Raw genomic sequence first — 18,634 nt, 5'->3', positions numbered from 1 at the left:
AATTTGGTGGGGGTGGGGACTTTGGATCACATGTCTAGAGCTGGAAAGTACCTTAGATCATCGAGGCCAAATTCTTCCAGAGAGATTCAGTGACTTGCCCAGGGGCACACAGCTCAGATTCAAAGCCAGGGCTCTTCTGACTCCTGGATCACAGCATGTAATTTTGGAGTTGGCTGCATAGATCTGGCTTTGAATCCCATGTTGAACACTTCCAAGCTGTGTGTGACCCTGGGCCTCAGCTCCCTCACTGACTGATGGGGATCTATGGCTTGTAATAGAGACCCTGCAGTGCTAAGGCTTGTAACCCTTAATGGCTATGACAACGGGCCCTCATTACACACCTCCAAGGTGCCTCGGGGGCCTACAGGGAGAGAAGAGACACAAAACCACTTTGGTAGAGCCAGTTATCCTGGAATTGGCCTGCCCCAACCAGCCACAGCTCCTGTAGGCCAGGGTGTTCTATGGCTGCTTCTCCTCTTTGTTGGGTAATCCTAGATTGTCAGAAGAAGATGGCACCATAACCTTTTCACCAGAAGGTGAATCAGTTGAAGCAGAAGTTTGGGAAGCCTGATGCTATGTAAGTAGTCGTCTGGCATTAGGGGTTTTATGGACTCCTGGCTTCTTGGTGGATGTATTGTACTAACTGGGCTTTAAAGAGCAGCAAATTCTCCCCTTATGTGAGCTTGCAGCCAGTTTAAGGAAAGTGATAGTCGACCTAGAGTCAACATTACTGCCCTCGACGTTCATTCTTCCTTTCTTCTTCCACGGTTGGCTTCACTACCTATGGTTCCACCCATGGGATCAGCCCTCATCTTCCACTTTGGGGCCCTTAACAGCCATTGGGAGAGGAGGCCTAGGTCAGGCTGTTCTGCTTCAGTGATCCCAGAGTATCTGGCTCCACTTTGGATAATATTTTGCTCCCAAAGACCTCAGGCACATCAGGATTGGCACCAGGTTGCCAAATGGAATTACCATTGCTGGGATTCTGATACAAAGTCCCTTTACCTCTTGGGGTCCCAGTTTCCCACAGACTGGACAGCTGTAAAATGAGGGGGTTGAAATAGCTCCAGCTATGACATTCTACAATCCCAAGTCCTTCCCCTTCTTTGGGTCGCAGTCCCCTCTGAACGAGAAGAGGTCATGTCTAGGGGCCCTTTCAACACCTCAGTCCTATGGACACCAATGCTAAAGTGAACCAAAGCTGCTTAGGAGAGCATTTATTTCTTATACAGATATTTTTCAGTACATTCAGTCTTCTGGTGTCAGCTCAAGAGCTGGGCCCAGGTATCTTAAACATCCTGGAACTGGTGTTAATAAATCTTTTCTTCCAACAAACATACACACGCTATCAATCACTAAACCATGGTACTCATCCTTCCCATGAAAAGTTTAATAACAACAAACATTTGGCCTGAACCAGACCCTCTGTAGGAATGAGACCATTTTTGATTTTTCTTTCCATGATTTCATAGTTTACCACGGCCAGGTGTTTCACCACGAACTGGCTCATCTAGAATCATAATATGCACCAAACAACAGAATAAAACATTTAATTGCTATTTTAACAGATAAATAATGACTCATTCTTGACGTGAGTCATTCCTAAATCGGCTGTCCGCATACAGTCAAGACCACTGTTAGAGCAAGTTAAAATTAATACAAAACCAGCAGAATAAAAATGAGGAAAAGACATGGCATGCAATTAAAACAACTCCAATCATCAGACTTAAACAAATTGATTCTAAAAATGAGAAATCAATGGAAGACAGGACATTGACGATTATTATAAGTTTCATACAGTTTAACCAATGTAAATCAATTGCCATAATTACGAGTCTCAAAGATCCTGAAAACCTTAGTCAACAAACACTTGATCTATTTGCTGAGTGCAGACGAGAACACACTACCCACTTAGAATATAAACAAGTTTGTAAAAATCTTATGGAAGCAGATGGTGGGAGGTTGTGGACAGCATTATCTCCTAAAACTGTGGGAAGCAATGGAAGGCTGAGGAAATGTTGGTGAGAGACCCAAGTAACAGGGCACTGGAGGGCAAAATGGGAAAGAGGAGGATAAAGAGATAGAAGATGGAAAATATCTTCAATAATCTTGATTAATCAACCTTTTCCACCATTGAGGCAGCATAGCTATCACATGTAGACCTTAAGAGCCCATGAGGAAGTAGAAATGGCAACTGGAGAGAATAAGGGTAAGAAAATCAGTGGGAGGCCACATCATTTGGAAGGCATTGAGAGATCGATTCTCAAGGGATCTGAAAGGGAAGATGACTAAAGCCTTTATAACTAAAAAAAGAAAGGAGCAGGAGACCTAGAGAATACCTCTAACTACTTTCTCCACCTGTAGAAAAGTTTCTAAGGATAATCTACACACATATGGAGTGCATACTTAATAAAGTTATTAGAAATCAGCAAGCAGGCTTTCACAATTGAAATTCCACATGATATCTTCGCTATCACACAACTAAGAGCGTAAGAGATTCCACTGCGCTTAATGTTTATCAACTAAAACAAGCATCTGATTTGACAGAACCAAACACCACCTTAAAAGCTCTCCTCCAACTTGGCTCCTCTGCATGTGTCAATGGCTACAGTGTCCCCTGAACCAGGAAACAGAACCTTGTTCCAAGACCCACTACTTAAGAATCTCTCAAGCGAGGCCTAAGCTAGGTTATCTATCTGCTACTGTTCCAGAGAAGATCCAATGCAGGGTCCAGATGGCAGAGGGATTCTCTAGAGATGGTGATGTCCTCTAGGTGCTGCCTGCTTCGAGGCTCAGAACACTGCAGAGTAGAGCCTCCTAAATGAGATCCAGAAGTTCCTTAAAAGAGTTAGGCCTAACACTGCATAGCAGAAAAAACCAAATGGATGAAGACTGCTTGTTGTCCAGAAGATGAGATGTAACGGGATGGAGAGTACATAGAACTCATCCATCAGAAGATATCTGGGATGGACACTGCAAATGGACGATGAATTTAGGCCCAGAACTGAATAGGAGGAAGAGAACAAGCTGAATTGCCTTTGTACAACTGCAAAGTTCTTCAAATGATACCAAGCTTCTCCTCAAAACAAAGCAAGTCCTACCTATTTAGTACCAACACTCTTCTGGGGATGTGCTGCTGAGAAGTGGAACATGATAGTCTCCACAGAAGCCATGTTGAGGATCATCCCGGGGACAACGGAGAAGCTCCTGCTGAATCTGAGCAGGGTCCAACACATTCCAAGCAAGGAATTACGGAGCAGGGGAGCATCAAGAAATGTATGATTCCAAAAGACAGCTCTGTCACATACTGAGAGCAAGAGACAACTAGCAAGCAGCTTCTACAGTATCCTCTCGATGTCTAAAGAACCCAAGGAAGAACCTGCGACTACAGTACAGACTCCCCCTTCACGATCTTAGGGAAGACACATTGGAAGGAGTGGCCACACTGATGAGATGACAGATCCTGGAGGAGTACAAGTGCTGTGCATCACAAGTGATTAAAATGCCAGCGACGAGGGCTTGAGCCAGCCCTGCCCTTCTCTCCAAGACGTGGCAAACACTTCTGCAAAACTCTATGCTTGTGGCCTCCAAGAAGAGGACAATCTCTGCAAGATGTCAGCTATGAATTAGCAAAGAAAGCTCTTCGAGGAGCTACAAGGGAAGAAGTTTTGGCCTCAATGGACTTAAGGTGAAGGAAAGAGGTGGGAATCAGAGGCACTAGGAGTCCCAGGATCTTGTGTCCCTGATAGCATCCACATGGGACCGAAGCAAGTGCTGATGAGACCCCTAAGGCACAGTTGTTATTTGAAAACTGCTTCAAGTGATGCCTGAAGAACAGTCTGTGATGGCTGGCCTAGGGTGCCCACCAGAGTTCAGTTATGGCCCTGCTGTTGATTCCTGAAAATGATGCTGAGAGGCAGCGAAAATCTTGGCCCTTGTTTCTGTCCTTTTGTAAATGTCATGGTGCCCAAAGTAGTTGGAGGGCAGAAGAGGGCTGTCACCTAGGGCTGCAGGAAAGCACCAGTGGCTACGAGTCTAGGGAATTCACTGAGCCAATTCCTCAGCTCTTCTGTGGAACCAAGACCTTTCCTAGGCTGAGCTAGTTAGAAATCCATCAATACAGCTAGCAATAATACAGAGCCAGTTTTCATTGCCTTTTCCTTTCCACTTACTTGGGAATCTCTGCTCAACAGCTCTCAGCTCATCAGCTAGGCTACAAGGGCAAGCTTAGTCTTTTGACACTTTATTAAATGCATAGCAGGATGAACTGTCTCTGGTGTCAGTGTACACAGGACAGGGAGGAGGGCGGGGGAGTGGGAACCTGTACAACTTTCCTCTGGAGGCGAAGCTCTGAGCTCTGGTCCTACTTCTTCAGGGCGAGGTTAACCCATGTTCTGCCGGTTGCCGTAACCCCGTGGATGTGTGTCCTTCCAGTCGTCCCAGTTACGCTTTTTGTGTAGGGCGTCCTTGTCATCCTCTTCTGACTTTGTTTCCCGATCCTCATCTTGTTCTGCCTCCCGATTGAGGTTTACTAAAGGGGGCAAAGGGAAGAAGAGGTGATGATCAAGGTGAAGCTGAGCAGAACTCCCCTGAACCTCTTGGGCCCTCTGTCCATTCTGAAAGTGAGGGGGGTGAGCCCAAGCATAAATAACAGCCACAGACAACACTCAAAAGTTCACCAGAGATTCCAGCCAGCAGGCCAAAGGCCAGGAAAACACAAAAAGAGGAAAGCTCTCATGGAAAGTACCTGTGATGGAAGGTAAGGGGCACAGATGCAGTTTATGCATCTTTAGTGAGCTCAGGGTGTTCAACCTGCTCTCTGACTACCCCACTAAATGGCTGGACCAACTCAGGTTAGGATCCATAGGGCTCAACAAACAGAGTGTGCATCACATTGACCAAGCTGGCTGCTACAGAGCAAGGCCCCAGGCCTAGCCACAGCATGAAGGCCCAAGAGAAATGAAGCCAACCGCTCACCTGGTGAGGGTTTACTCAACCCCTCTGGAAGGGAAACCATATTCTCCTGGCTGCCCACAGATTGCCTATGCTGCCGGTTCTGCTTCCTAAGGTGACAATCCAAAGAAGGGGAGGCCTCCTAGCTCTAAGAATCTTGACTTCTTGTCATCTTTTTCTGCTTCTAAAGTCCTAGCATAAACTACTGCTTTTCCTATTGGCTAGCAATTTAAAGAACAGGGGGCAGGAGCCTGGCAGTTTGTGTTCAGTTCCTATTATCCTGACCACTTCCCAGGTCCCTTTCCTTCAGTGCTTGAGCAGAGTACGTGACACATAGGCTACACGCCTTAGAAGTGCACGCTGACTGGTACCTGTGGTATTCTTGAGTGGGTTCCATTTCTGGCGCTGCTCATACCAGTCATTCACTGTCATGGTTGCCAGGCTGGGATAGCCAGAGCCAAATACCCTGCAGGAAGCAAATCAGCAAAAGAAAGTTGAACAAAAACAGTTCCTTCCCTTCAGTGCTAAGCTCACTGAGTGAGTCTCAGCAGCTCTCTCCATTCCCATTCACCCACTGACAGCTCTGAAAAACTATGCCACCCCCAGAAGAAGCAAACAGGGCTTCGGTGACTAAGAGCATCTTCCAGGGGGGGAAGTCAGCCTAAGAACCCAACAGAAGGGATATGGTGACAACTCCCCAAATGAGGCTTCACTGTGGGTTAGTCAGGTACAGGTACTGGGTCTGACAGGAACAGAGGAAGCTCAATGACCGCCCTTGTCGCCTAGGACCCTTAGTGAGGGGAACACTGTCCTAAGGCTCAAAATGAAATCCTCAGGGGATGACGGTCTTTCCATTTGCAGCTGAAGGAGGAAGGTTGCCAGTGAAGAGAGCATGGACTCTCAGAGTTGGGAGGGACATCAGAAGGTATCTAGGCCAGTCTCAAAGTAAACTAAGAATCCCATCTGCAATGCCCCCAACAAGGAGGCATCCAGTCTAAGTGTGAAGGTGATCAGATCATCAGCTCCCTTCCCCGCCCTCAGGCAATGCCAAGTCTGGGGAGGGAGTTTTTACTTCTTTAAGTCTTATTTAAGTTAGGTTTAGGAGGAAAATGTCAGTGGAACAGACTGAGAAGAGGGCAACGTCCACAGCAGAGAATGTCACCTTTCCATGAGGGTTTGTACAAAGCATCAGGTCTGTAACATGTGTCTGCCATATCAGCCTGATGGCAGAAGGCCCAGAAGAGCAAGCTCCCTCCCAAGTGCTACTTACTTGGCCTGGGCAGTGTCTCGAGTGAGAATGAAAGGTTTGGTTGGAAGTCTGCTCTGTGGAGGTATCCTCGAAGTTGATGCCTGAAAAGGAAAAGGGATAACGGAGGTGAGCTGCCCCCAGAGTTCTTGGAACCTCCAAAAGTCCTAGGCTCCAACCAAGTCACTGAGTATCTCCCAGAAACAGCAGCTGCAGACAAGGAACAGTGGCATAGGGAGCTCTCACAGGAACCATCCTGCCCCAAGCAAACAGCCAGTCTGCTTTTAAAAACTACCACATGGACAAAGTAATCCCAAGGCTTTTATCCATTTCTAACATACTTGTTTATTCTGGAACTGAAGACCCTCCTCTTAGCCCTAGCTTCCACAGAGCAAGGCAGCTGGGCACACCTGCTTCCCGATAAAATGGCTGGCAATGTGTGGGCCTTCCTTGCCCCTCTAAGCTCATCCAGTGTTGTAAGGCTCCCTATGAGGAAGAGCTTCAGAGTATGCCTCAAGGAATCCTTGAGTGGTTCTCACACTGCACTCCACAGAAAGTCAGAGGCACTCAGATCATGTCTAACACCTCCTTCAAAAACAATACAGTCAAAGATGACGTGGCTAATTTCTGTCAACTCTGTCACTTCCAGACCGAACTCCAGTGCCACACAGGAGACTAGGGGTCTGGGGCAGGAGAAAAACAGGTGGATCCTTGACCTTAAAATCTCAAAACCCACTGTTTTAGGTGACCTTTTAAGAGGCTTTTTCAGAGAGCCCGTCAATTCCTTGATCTTTGAACAAAGTAGCTCTAGAATGAATTCGAAGAGAAGCCAGGAAGTCACTCAGAGCAGAGAACTCCCAGGGTAATTAATGCAAACCAGACTGGAAAAAGGAAGAAGGCCTTTGTGGGGGGGGAAGGCAGGGAGGAGCACCAAAGTAATTAAATATTTTTGAAGGCAACTGGTCAATTCAGCAATGTTCCACTCATGCTGCAGCCCTCAATTTTTAAAAATGAGGGAGAAATCACTGAACAATGAGGGGCTTCCCACCAATATATCCTGATCCTTTAGGGTAAAGAAAAGCCGTAAATCTGGGATCTTATGATTCTGTGTCTCCACATCATCCATTTTAGGAAGATTTGTCATCTGTTGTAAATGGATAAGTTCTGACACAGTTGACTGCAAACCAAACAGATCTCCTGGCCTTTTCTTTCTTCCTTCCGTCTCCTCTTCACCACCTCTCTTCCTTTCCCATCCCTTCCCTTCCGTCTCCGTTATCTTACCCATGATTTTGCTGAATCTTCCTCCCCTACTGTGTGCCACAAAAACACCACATCTAGAAACAGGTCAGACACTAGGAAGGATTAGGAAACAGGGCTCCAAGACAGGAGCTACAGCACCTCCTCGGACAGAGCAGGCATTCCAGAGGTGTTTGGTGAATGGTTGGGGAATTTAATTCAGACAAATATCTGCTGCCTAGCAGCTGAAGCCTAGATGGCGCCACTGGGTGAACCTGTTGGGCAGATTTGCAGATTTCCCATGAGCTCATTACTAAGGTGACAGGCAAGAAAGACCTGGGCTTCTCAAGGCTGCAGGGTGGCCTCGTGGGACCCGCCTAGCTCAATAAAGACAATGGGTGTTTGATTATGAAAGCTGAGACTGAAATCTAATTTGAGGAATTCTCTGTGGGTCATCATTTGGCGCACACTTGCAGAAACCCACAGTAGAAATGCAGCCCCACTCCTACCTGCTTTCTCGAGTCTCGGGCTTTCAGGATCACTATTTCTTGGTCGATGCTCTCAATCTCCTCCAGACTGATGTTGACCCACTTCTGTAAGTGAAGCAGGTAATACTCTCGGACTTGTTCCTCATCTGCTCGGCCATTTTCCACAGCAGATTCCAGAGATGCCAACTTATTCTCCAGCTCCTTCTTCTGCTTGTATCTGTCCCACAGAATTCAATCCCACAAACACTGATGAAGTGCCTCCTGTGTGCCTGGCCCTGTTCTAGGGGCTGGGGGTACAAAGAAAGGCAAAAAAGAGGAGTCCCTTGTCTGCTACTAGACAGGAGATTGATTTTGGTATCAGAGGGGTCACTGTCAAAGACTCAGTGACTGAAGCAATCCAGCTCACCATTTCCTTTGGAAGAGGAAGCAAACCTCTAAGAAGGCTTACTTGGGAACCTCAAAAAGGAGGCTTTCTACCCTCCCCCAAAAGATGGCTGGAGTAAGCTCACTGACATTTTCCTAACTACAATTATCATGACAAGGTCAAGTAGAGTATAAATATTCAACATGATTTCTCCTTCTCTCAAGAAGAAGCAGGCCTAGAAAGCTGATGATACACTACCCTGCCTTCGTATGGGTGGCAGCTCTTACAATCCTTGAGTCTCAAGGAAGGAAAAGATTACTAAAAAGAGCTAAGAGCTGAAGCTAGAAAAGACCAAGAAGCTCTTCTCAGAAGTTATCCTCTTTAGATTATTAGCTCCATCTGTGGTCAATATAATCCAATTTTCCTCCAGGACACAGAATGCTCCCTTGGGCTTCCATCTGGGAGTTAAGCAACATTATTTTCCACAGAATCTTAATAATTGGTTGAGACCTTGGAGTCCACGTAGTTCAGCTTCCCACCCATGCTGGACTACTCTCGACAACATCCCTGACAGATGGCTATTCATTCTCTTAAACACTGTCAGTGATTGAGCTGGCCAGTCAGCCAATGAATGTCTAAGCAGCCAGATGCCAGGCGCTGTGCTGCGCTTCTGCTGAACAGCTGGAATTGTTAAGAAGTTCTTCCTTATGTCCCATATGTGTATCACATACATACCACATATATCATATACATGTCATGTTATATATACACACACATATAATATACACATCATGTATATATAACATTTACACAGCACTTTAAAGTTGGCAAAGCCCTTATCTGATCCTCACCACAACCCTCGGTGGTCTTACTACTGCCATCTTACAGCTGAGGAAACTGAGGCAGATGGAAATTAAATAACTTGCCCACTATCACACAGTTAGTAATTATCTGAGACTAGATTCGAACTTGGGTCCTACTCACTCCAGGCCCAGTGCTCTACCCTCTGTGGCACCACTTAAATGCAGCCTGAAATCTGCCTTTCCATTGGTTCCACTGCTGTCCTTTCAAAGAGTTCAGGACAAATATGCCAATTGATCAACAAGCACGTATCAGCACGTACTATGTGCCAAGCACTGTGCTGGATGCCAGAGATGCACACACAAAAGTGAGAGAGACTCTGGCCTTAAGGAGCTCACATTTTGTTGAGGGAACACAACATGTTTCCAGGTAAGCAAATACCTGGGAGTAAATAAGGAACTAGAAAGTGAATACGCATATGGGGAGAGAGAGTGGTGGAGCTAACCATACTGGGACAGTCTGGGAAGGCAGCCCTTGAGCCAAATGGATGGCCTTTTGAATACCTCAAGTCAGCAATCGAATTGCCTCATCACCTTTTCCCAGGCTAAATCGTCCTGGTTCTCTGAAGCATTTCTCACAACACGGCTTCCAGAGCCTTTGTCATGCCATCGGATGTCTCTTAAAATGGGGTAATCAGATACGAATGGCCACATAACTAGGCTCAATGACCTGATCTTGGGATCCATGGATACTCTTTAAGGCAACATAAGATTGTGCTAGTTTGTTTCTCCCAACATACTCTTACAGCTGCTAACATCTCATTGAAACAGATGAACTGAGATTTGCTTACATGGGCAGAGGGAGCAGCCACACCAATGATAATTCAGATCTATGGAAGTGTCATATCACAATCCACAACCAATTACCTGGCAATGGGATTTCAAGGGTGACACATCTGGCCAGACTCAGATAAGGTCTCAAAAAAACTCAGGCGCTTTATACAGGCCTTGGCCTAGCCTTATCACTCCCACCTGGACCTTCTTAAGCCCAGTCGCTTCTTCTTATGAGAGGTACAGAGCCCAGGACACCCTGGCATAACAGTCCTGCATGTGCCAGAGACAGCTCACCAGGCTTCTGGAACAAGGGGAAATGGCTGCTCCGGTCAATCTTCTGTTCCCACTCCACCTCCCATGCAACCTGAAAGAGGCAGGGGCTTCTGTGGCCAAACCTTCTTTGTCACCCTCAAATCACCACAAAGCCCAAAAAAGCAAGGCTGCCCCCTGAAATTCAGTTTGAAATGCTACTTAGCCCTGAGATTTTGCTGCAGCAGACATTACATCCTCACTGCCCTCCATCATTCCAAAAAGACTGCTAGGTGAGGAAGGGCAATCTACCCCTATGCAGCTAGGCTTTGGTGCAGCGATGAGACAGCTAGGCCTGGAGTCAGGAAGACCCAGGTTCAAATCCAGCCTCGGACATTTACTAACTGTGGGATCCTTCACCTGTCTGCTTCAGTTTCCTCCTTCCAGTAAAATGAGGATAACAGTAGCACCTCCCTCCCAGAGTTCTGGTGAGGATCCAATGAGATCGTATTTGTACAGTGCCTGGAACGTAGGAGACACTCACAAAACGCTTATTCCCTTCCCATTCCCCCTGTGCACTCTCTCCCATGTGGAGAGGATGCCGTTCCTAGCTCTAGAGAGGAAATTCAAAACATGGAGGGCATGGAGACAGAGTAGCAACTTGAGCAACAATAGTATCTTGTAACACTAAAGTAAGTTCGCAAAACTCTGGAACTCTTCTGCCAATGTTGCAACTAAGTGACCCTTCTTCCACAGGCTCTCAGGCTCCGCCAGTCAGTGCCTTTGACCAGCACCACCAAAGAGTGCCACACCCAACTCATATCACTGACCCCAGCCTGGCCAGTGCCCTGCCATGGCATGAGCATACCAATGCTTTCCTCCCCACCTTAAAACATGAGCCACCACAAGCTTGGACAAAAGCGCAAAGGGTCTATCAGCCAAGGCCAGATAAGCTCTACAGAGAGACATTCATCGTCAGCCTGGCAGCTGGGGACGCCAATATCTTATGGAACAGAGGGCTGGCGATCAATCGGTCTGTGGGAGTCCCCAAAACGACAAAATCGAAGGCTCCTGACAGAAGATGGAAGCAGGCACAAGTTGGTGAGGACAAAGTCAAGAGTAGGTTTGGTAAGAATGGCAGGAATACTCCAACCCAGAGTGATTTGAGCCTAGTGATAATGGGGCAGGAAAGGAGGGCTTTGCAAAGCCACACTGGGGATGAAATATTACAGGGAGAACTGCTGCCTGGCATGATCAGAAAACATAATGGACAACCAAGAAAAAAAAGAACTAGCGAATTGATTCTGCTTCTGTTTGCTCTACACCAAGGACACTGAGAGTGAGCACTGTAACAGACGTAATCACTCATTTATCAGTAATGTGTACAAGCTGGGGCAAGTCATCCAAGTTCTCCAGGCCTTAGTTCTTCAGCTCTAAAATAAACTGATTGGACCAGATACTCTCCAACATCTCTTCTACCTTTAAACGGGTAATTTTTACACTTTGAAGACTAGAACAGAACTGGTTAACAGGGAGCAAGACAAGTGAAGAGATGGTACGAGATCAACTAGGTGCTTTTTCAAGGACTTCCAGTTACCAGGCCTCAAAAAGTACAGGCCAGGGTAGTGAAAGAACTAGATGATCTTGGAAAACTCATGGAGAACAGAAGAGATGCCATGAGACAGGAAAAAGGCAAATGGTACCCCAATTTGGAAAAGGGGGAAGAGTGGCAATATCTGCAGACTACAGGTTGGTAAGCTTGAGTCTGATTCCAAAGAACATTCTACAATGTATTACGGAAGAGATGCTTTGTGAACATTTCAAAAGGGAACGGTGACCTTTAAGAATCTACAGATTCTTAAGATAGGTTATTCTAGACTAACCCACATTTCCTTTGAGGATCAATGCCATTCTGGAGGGAAGTCTCTGGTGGACTTTGTGTCACAGTCGCTGTCCTTGTTTTTTTGGGGTGTTTAACATTTTAATCAAATATTTGAAGGCACATATGAAAAAATCAAATTGAGAGATGACAAAAAGCTGGGCAAGACAAATACCACACTGGATGGCAGATTCAAGTTAACCAGTGTTTATTAACCATCTATGTGCCAGAAACTAGGCTAAGTGGAAAGAAAGGCAAACCAGTCACTGCTGTCAAGGAGAGACAACATGCAAATAAGATACAGACAGGAAAAATCAGAGACTTAATAAAGAGAAAGCACTAGCACTAAGGGGGTACCAGGAAAAGATTCCTGAAGAAAGTGGGATTTTCGTGGAGACAAGGAGAGAGAACATTCCAGGCACAGAATGCATGGAGTCTGGAAATGGAGTATCTTGTTCCTAGTGTCACTGGATTGCAGACTGGGAGTAAGGGTGGGGGGAAGTCGTCAGGTTGTAAAGGGCTTTAAAAGCTAAACAGGGAACCAATGGAGCTCACTGACTAGGGGACATGGTCAGGCCTATGCTTTAGGAAGATCACTGCCAGCTGAATGGAGGGTGGACTGGAGTGGCGCAAGGGGGTAAAACCAGTAGGCTCCTGCAATACTCTAGGGCTAAAGTGATACGGGTCTGCACCAAGATGGTAACAGTTTCACAGGAGAGAAAGAAGTGTATACAAGAGATGTTGCAGAGGTAGAAATTGATGAGAGCCAGCAACAGATTGGACACTGGCAGGGCTTGGGGGTGGGGTGAGAGAGTGAAGACCTGAGGATGGGTGACTGTGAGGATGGTGGTGCCTTTGACAGGAAGAGGAGAGGGTTTGGGGGGAAAGATGATGAGTTCAAGGTTAAGACATGGTGAGCTGAAAATATCTGCAGGATATCAACTATATTGAGATGTCCAATAGGCAGTTGGAGACATGAGACTGAAGGTCAGGAGAGAGGGAAGGGCTAGATAAGAAGATCTGAGAATCACCTTCTGAGCTGATAACTGAATCCATACAGGATGATGAGATGACCAAAAGAAATAGTATAGATGGAGAAGAGCAGTCCAGAAACGCGAGATGAACTGAGGGCCCTGATTAGAGGTAATGTGCAAGGGAAGAGCACAAAGCAGAAAACCTCTTAAGAAATAAGTTGGAATGGGTTCTAGCAAAGTTGCAAGGCTGACCAATTACTCTGAAGCACATACTTCCCTTGCTTGAGACACCAGGCAAGACGGTAGTACAGTTATGGGTGGCAAAAGTTCTGGGCTATAGCAGCCTATCAAGGCATGGACTGAGCACTACAGCAAACCTTGTCTGCAAGTGGTAGAGAAGCCCATGGTAGGTGAGCTCTCCTTTAGGTGCAGCCATCACACTAGCTTAAAGAGCATGCACCTGGGCCTGAGTGGAAGCTCCCGTGCTTGATGCTGCTAGACATTTAACTAGAGGCTGGATACTAGAGGCAAGACTCTGAACCATGAGGTACTTCAGGTCGGTGGAGGCGATCTCCTCCAGCTCCTCACTGGGGCTGTAAGGAAGGAGGAGATGAGGCTGAGCCCGAGATCACATCTCAAGGATGCTTGAGAGGAAATTCCTGCTCAGGAATGGTTTGGATTAGATGAACTATTTGACCAAAGTTTGGATTTTTCAACCCGGAGAGGACTTTTCAATCAGGAGAGGACTTCTGCAGGAAGCCACACTGGTAGGCCCTTTAAGACCTACAGCTATGGCACCTAATACAGACACAGTTCCACAACAGACAAACCCAACCTCCAGAACTCTTTCTAAAGTCCCATTGGATGCCCATGGATTCCAGCTCCACTAAGAGGCCCTCAGTCCCAGCTGGCACTTATAATGCATTCTGAATAGTAATAACTATTCTGGCAGAGAAGAGAAAACAACAACCTTAAGTCGGTGTAGGTTGCTTCCCATCCCTCAAAGTTTCTTTCTGAGAGGGAGACAGTTCTGAGGAAGCTAGAGGACCCTCATTTAGACTGATGAAGAATTCTTAGATCTTAAGAATGGGAAGGGACCTGAGAGGCCATTTAGTCTAACCCATATCTGAAGAATTCTGTCTATAAGATACATGACTACCCCCTAAGAATTTCATAAAGCCTCATATCCCTTTTTTTCACTGAATTTCATAACATCCTCATGTGTTAGTGGGAAACCTCCACTTTTCAGATGGAGAAATCAAGTCAGAGAGAGTGATTTGCTCAAGGCCTCAGAGAATGAGTATTAGTTTTGGAACTAAAGGTTCTGGGTTCAAAACCCCAGTATACCTGCTAATTCACACCACTTGGGTAAGTCTCCTCTCTTCTCTGGTCATCAGCTTTCTTGTCTACAAAATGAAGGGGTTGGACTAGCTGGTTACCAAGGCCCCTTTCAGCTCTACTAACATACTAATAACAGCTATGACATACAATGCACAACAGGAGTGAGAGGAGAGCTGAAGACTCTGAACAAAAGAGCCAGTGTGCTTTTCACTGGACAATGCTTTCCATGCTGGGGGTGAGGGGAGTCATCTCAACAAAGGCAGTAGCTTCTGGCAAGTCTTAGAGATCTCTGCTTTCCTCAGGCTCGGTAGGGAGGAATCCCTTTAAAAGCAAGCTCCTTTTCTGGGGCTTCCCCCAAACAGGCGTCACCCCAAGGAACTCGGCCAAGCCCCGACCACTGACTCACCTCTCTATTTTGGCTTGTCTGTGGGATGCCATGGCAACGAGGCTTTGCTGGCTTCCAGCGGGCCCATCTAGCAACTTTTTCACAGGGGGGTTGTCCGAGCTTGGGGGAAGCTCCAGCTTCGTGATCTGGTAGTTCTGACACTGCTTTAAAAAGTACACGAAGTGGGCCCGGGCGGTCTGCACCTGCTCCAGCCGGTGGCTTAAGCTGACCTGCTTCAAGGTGAGGGCTCCCTGGAGGGCGGGCACCATCAGGTACTTCAGGTCAGTGGAGGCGATCTCCTCCAGCTCCTCGTTGGGGCTGTAAGGAAGGAGGAGACGAGGCTGAGCCGGAGCTCGGGCACCATCCCGGGCACCGCCACGGAGCAGTGACAGCGGGCTCGGGGGCTCCCCAGCCGTCTGCCGCCCCGCCCCCCTCGCCCCCTCACCCCCTCGCCCCCTCGCCCCCTCGCACCTGAACAGGTCAAGCTGCGCCATCATGCGGGAAGCTTTCTCTAGGCTCTCCAAGCCCTGTTTCACCTTCTTTTGGATGAACCTGGAGTTCGTTGACTCGCAGGTGTCCTCGATCTCCCCTAGGAGCTGGCGGCCGGTCTCCAGCAGCTGCGGCAGTCGCGGCTCCACCACCTCCTCCTCGTCTTCGGTCACCACCGTCACCGCCTCCGCCATCTTGGGGAAGGACGGAAGTAGCGGTCATCTACTTCCGGGGTCAGAGGGCACACACACACTTCCCGGCCGTACCGGAAGGGCCGCCATGTTGGTTTCTCTTTCTGAGGCCGCGTATGGGGGCGGGGGGGGGCGGGTAGGGGGCGCGGTGGGGCGCGGTGGACCCCGGTGGGGGGGGGCAGCCGCCCTCCCTCCCCGCCCCCCCACCTCCCGTCACTGCCGCCGCCGCCGCCGCCGCCGCGGCCCGGTCTGCGTCCCATCTTGCCCCGCCCCGCGAGCGCAGGCCCAGCCCATCCCGGTCACAAGCACAACCCTCCGCGGAGTGACTGGCAGACTACGAGGCTGGCGCGTCTCCGCGCACGAGCGGCCGCCGCCGTTAGGGAGTGCCGCGAGCCGGTGGCGCACAGCGCCATCGGGCGGCCGGAGGTAGGTTAGGCTAGGGCGCGCGGAGGCGGGCGGGGCTGCGACCTGCTGCTGGAGCGGCTCAGCCCCCTCCCCCTTTCGCCTCCCACCCCCTCCCGCCCCAGCCGCTTTGCCCTCGGAGCTCCGCCCCCGGGGGAGGCCCAGGAGGCACCTTCCCCAACCCCCCCTCGTCCCCCACCCCCACCCCACCGCGTGGCCTCACTTGCCTGATCGGAGCTCCCCTCTTACTCCAACTCTGTGGTTCTGCTGTGACAGCTAGGAGTGACAGCTGACATTTACATGGACGTCATTTAAAGTGATCCAGCACTGGGCATGCGCCATTTCATTAAACGCTCCCAAGGGTCCCCAGGAGTTGAGTGCGCTAAGTAAGTGTCCGAGACCAGATTTAAAGCCACGTGTTCCCGATTTTAAATGAGGGCCTTGGCTAGCTCGAGGATCGTATAAGGATCCTGTGACGCCGGGGCCAGAGCCCTAGATACTAGGTCATCCTACCTCCCGAATGAATGAATGAATGACGGAGGGAGTATACTCACAGTCAGTGCTCTCCTGCTGGATGTCTTCAAGCAGAGAGTGGAGAAGCGCGTGTTAAGGGAGTCGCAGAAAGGATTCCAACTCTGGCGCCTTCCCAGGTACCTCCTGGGGTTCTGTGCCACATAATAAGTACTAACAGACAAAGGCAATTTCACCATGCAGGCATTAAGTGCCTCCTGACACAGATACAAACACACCAAGCATCTCTTAAGTACCTACCATGCCCGAACACAGGGAAGACAAGTTGTGGTGCTTGAATTTAATAGAATCTTCCAGGGGTGGGGTGGGGAGGGTGATGTGAAGACAAAGGCAACACCATATCTGCCCTCAGGGAGCTTATGTTTTACTGACTTGAAACTCCAGCCTCTTGACTCCCAAATCCAGTGTAGTTTCTCCTTTCTCTGCCACGTTTCTTCACTCCATCTCAGGGGCACTCTAGTGGGGAGCACAGTGTGAGCAAAGATAGGAATGTGCTTGATCTGCACTGGTGCTAGTGAGACACCAGGCCAATATTGCTTAGGTTAGTCCTGCTCCTGGAACCCTTGAAACCACTCCTTCCTGCCTCACCTTAGCCTGACAGTCCTTCCTCCTCCCCCACAAATTCTCAGTCTCTTCCCAATCACTGGCTCATTCCCACTTATCTGCAAATGTGCTCGGGCATCCCCAATTCTGAACAAGTCTTCCCCTGATTTCTCCCACCTGACTCCCATCCCATCTTTCCCTACAACCTCCTCCATTGCTACTCTTTGGGAAATGTTTGCAGTCAGTATTCTCCACTACTTCCTTACTTGCCCTCTTCTGTATTCAGGATTCTTTCTCCACGCTTGAGATTGCTCTGAAACTTGCTCATTGGAACCAGTCTTGAAATGAGAGTCTTTTTTAAAAGTCCAAATCCTTTTTTTGGTCGCTGTAGTTTTTGATACTGTCGAGCACTCCCTCAGACTTCTCTGTTCTCCTAGCTCTACAGAGGCCACACTTTCGTGGTCTTCCTGCTGGTCTACTGGTGTATGCCTTCTGCCTCCTCAGCCTCTTATGACCCCTTTAGGAGCATGCACTCCGTGGTCTTTCCTCTGCCCATTTCCATCTGGACATGTTCCCTTGGCAGTCTTAGGGACTCAGGCGGCTTCGCCTACCATCTGTCTCTGCCTGTGACTCCCGGATAGGAGTCTTTGGTCCCAAGCTGTCCTCTGAGACCCAGATGCATCTTTACTAGTCTGGGACACCTCATCCTGAAAGTCTCACTAGCACTTTAAATGAAGCAGGTCCCAACCTGGAATGCTGTGTGCCTGAGTCCTTCCGCCTCCCCCCAGTAGACTGTGAAGGCCCAAACTACTTTGTTTTCACTTTGTATTCTCCACATGACATAGTATACATAGTAGATACTTAATAAATGTATTTTGTAAAAGGAGTAGGCTCCTCCCTGCCTCCGAAAACCTGCTTCCCACATTCTGAACCCAGGCCTTCTTTTAGCCTCTTGGCTCTCCTTCAGCCCTCACTTCCCTCTGCCGTATCTGATACCCTTCTGAAGACCAACCACAGCCAATTTGGTCCTTCCTTCTTGTCTCTCCTTCATTCCGGGTAGGGAGAAAGGTCCTTTACTCAGCAGGTAAGGAGGAACCACTGAAGTTTTTTGGTTTTCATGACCTGCCCAGATCTACTGCAGATGACTGTTCACACAGCAGGCTGCAGGCTGCAAGGGGGACAAGGCAGATGCAGAAGACCTACCCGGAATGAAGGAGAACATCCCCTCAGTGTCCAATTCTCCCTAATGCACTTTCCCTCTGTTGGTTACCTTCAGTTGATGCTGTCAGATCTTGTGTACGTGGAGTGGTTTGCCTGTTGCCTCCCCCATTAGACAGGAACTATTTTTTGTCTATTTATATTCTGAACCTGGCACAGTGCCTGGCACCTAGTGGGTGCTTAATAAATGCTTATTGCCTGACTGTCTGGCATACAAGACCTCCCACAATCACCTTTCCAGGCTTCTTTGTAGCATTCCTTTGTAGGTGCTCTCAGCTCCAACCAAACTGAATCTCTCTCCACCCATGTATACATATGGATACAGAATAGATACAAAGTGATGATTTGCAGGAGGAGAGGCATTAGCAGAAGTTGGGAGAATGAGGAAAGGCCTCATCCAGAAGGTGGTACTTGGTCTTGTCTTGAAGGAAACCAGGGATTACATGAGTCTTAGGTTAGGAAGGAGCACATTCCAGACCCGGGGTGAAGGGGGAGCTTGTAAAAAGGCAAG

At 48.3% G+C, this 18,634-nt stretch overlaps 1 protein-coding gene across 1 annotated transcript; it reads right to left on the bottom strand.

The window, feature by feature from the left end:
- Positions 1-1,202: 1,202 nt before the first annotated feature.
- On the bottom strand, positions 1,203-15,452 carry LOC118832729 (immunoglobulin-binding protein 1-like). The gene is made up of 6 exons (XM_036740065.1): positions 15,221-15,452; positions 14,771-15,067; positions 7,945-8,140; positions 6,224-6,303; positions 5,325-5,419; positions 1,203-4,531 (listed from the first exon to the last, which is right to left on the bottom strand). The coding sequence occupies exons 1-6, from the start codon at positions 15,430-15,432 to the stop codon at positions 4,383-4,385; spliced, it is 1,029 nt and encodes a 342-aa protein (XP_036595960.1). The 5' UTR covers positions 15,433-15,452; the 3' UTR covers positions 1,203-4,382.
- Positions 15,453-18,634: the final 3,182 nt, after the last annotated feature.

This window comes from Trichosurus vulpecula, chromosome X, assembly GCF_011100635.1.
Source record: "Trichosurus vulpecula isolate mTriVul1 chromosome X, mTriVul1.pri, whole genome shotgun sequence".
NCBI lineage: Eukaryota > Metazoa > Chordata > Mammalia > Diprotodontia > Phalangeridae > Trichosurus > Trichosurus vulpecula.
The sequence above is the reverse complement of the archived record's forward strand: the minus strand, read 5'-3'. Positions and strand labels throughout refer to the sequence as shown.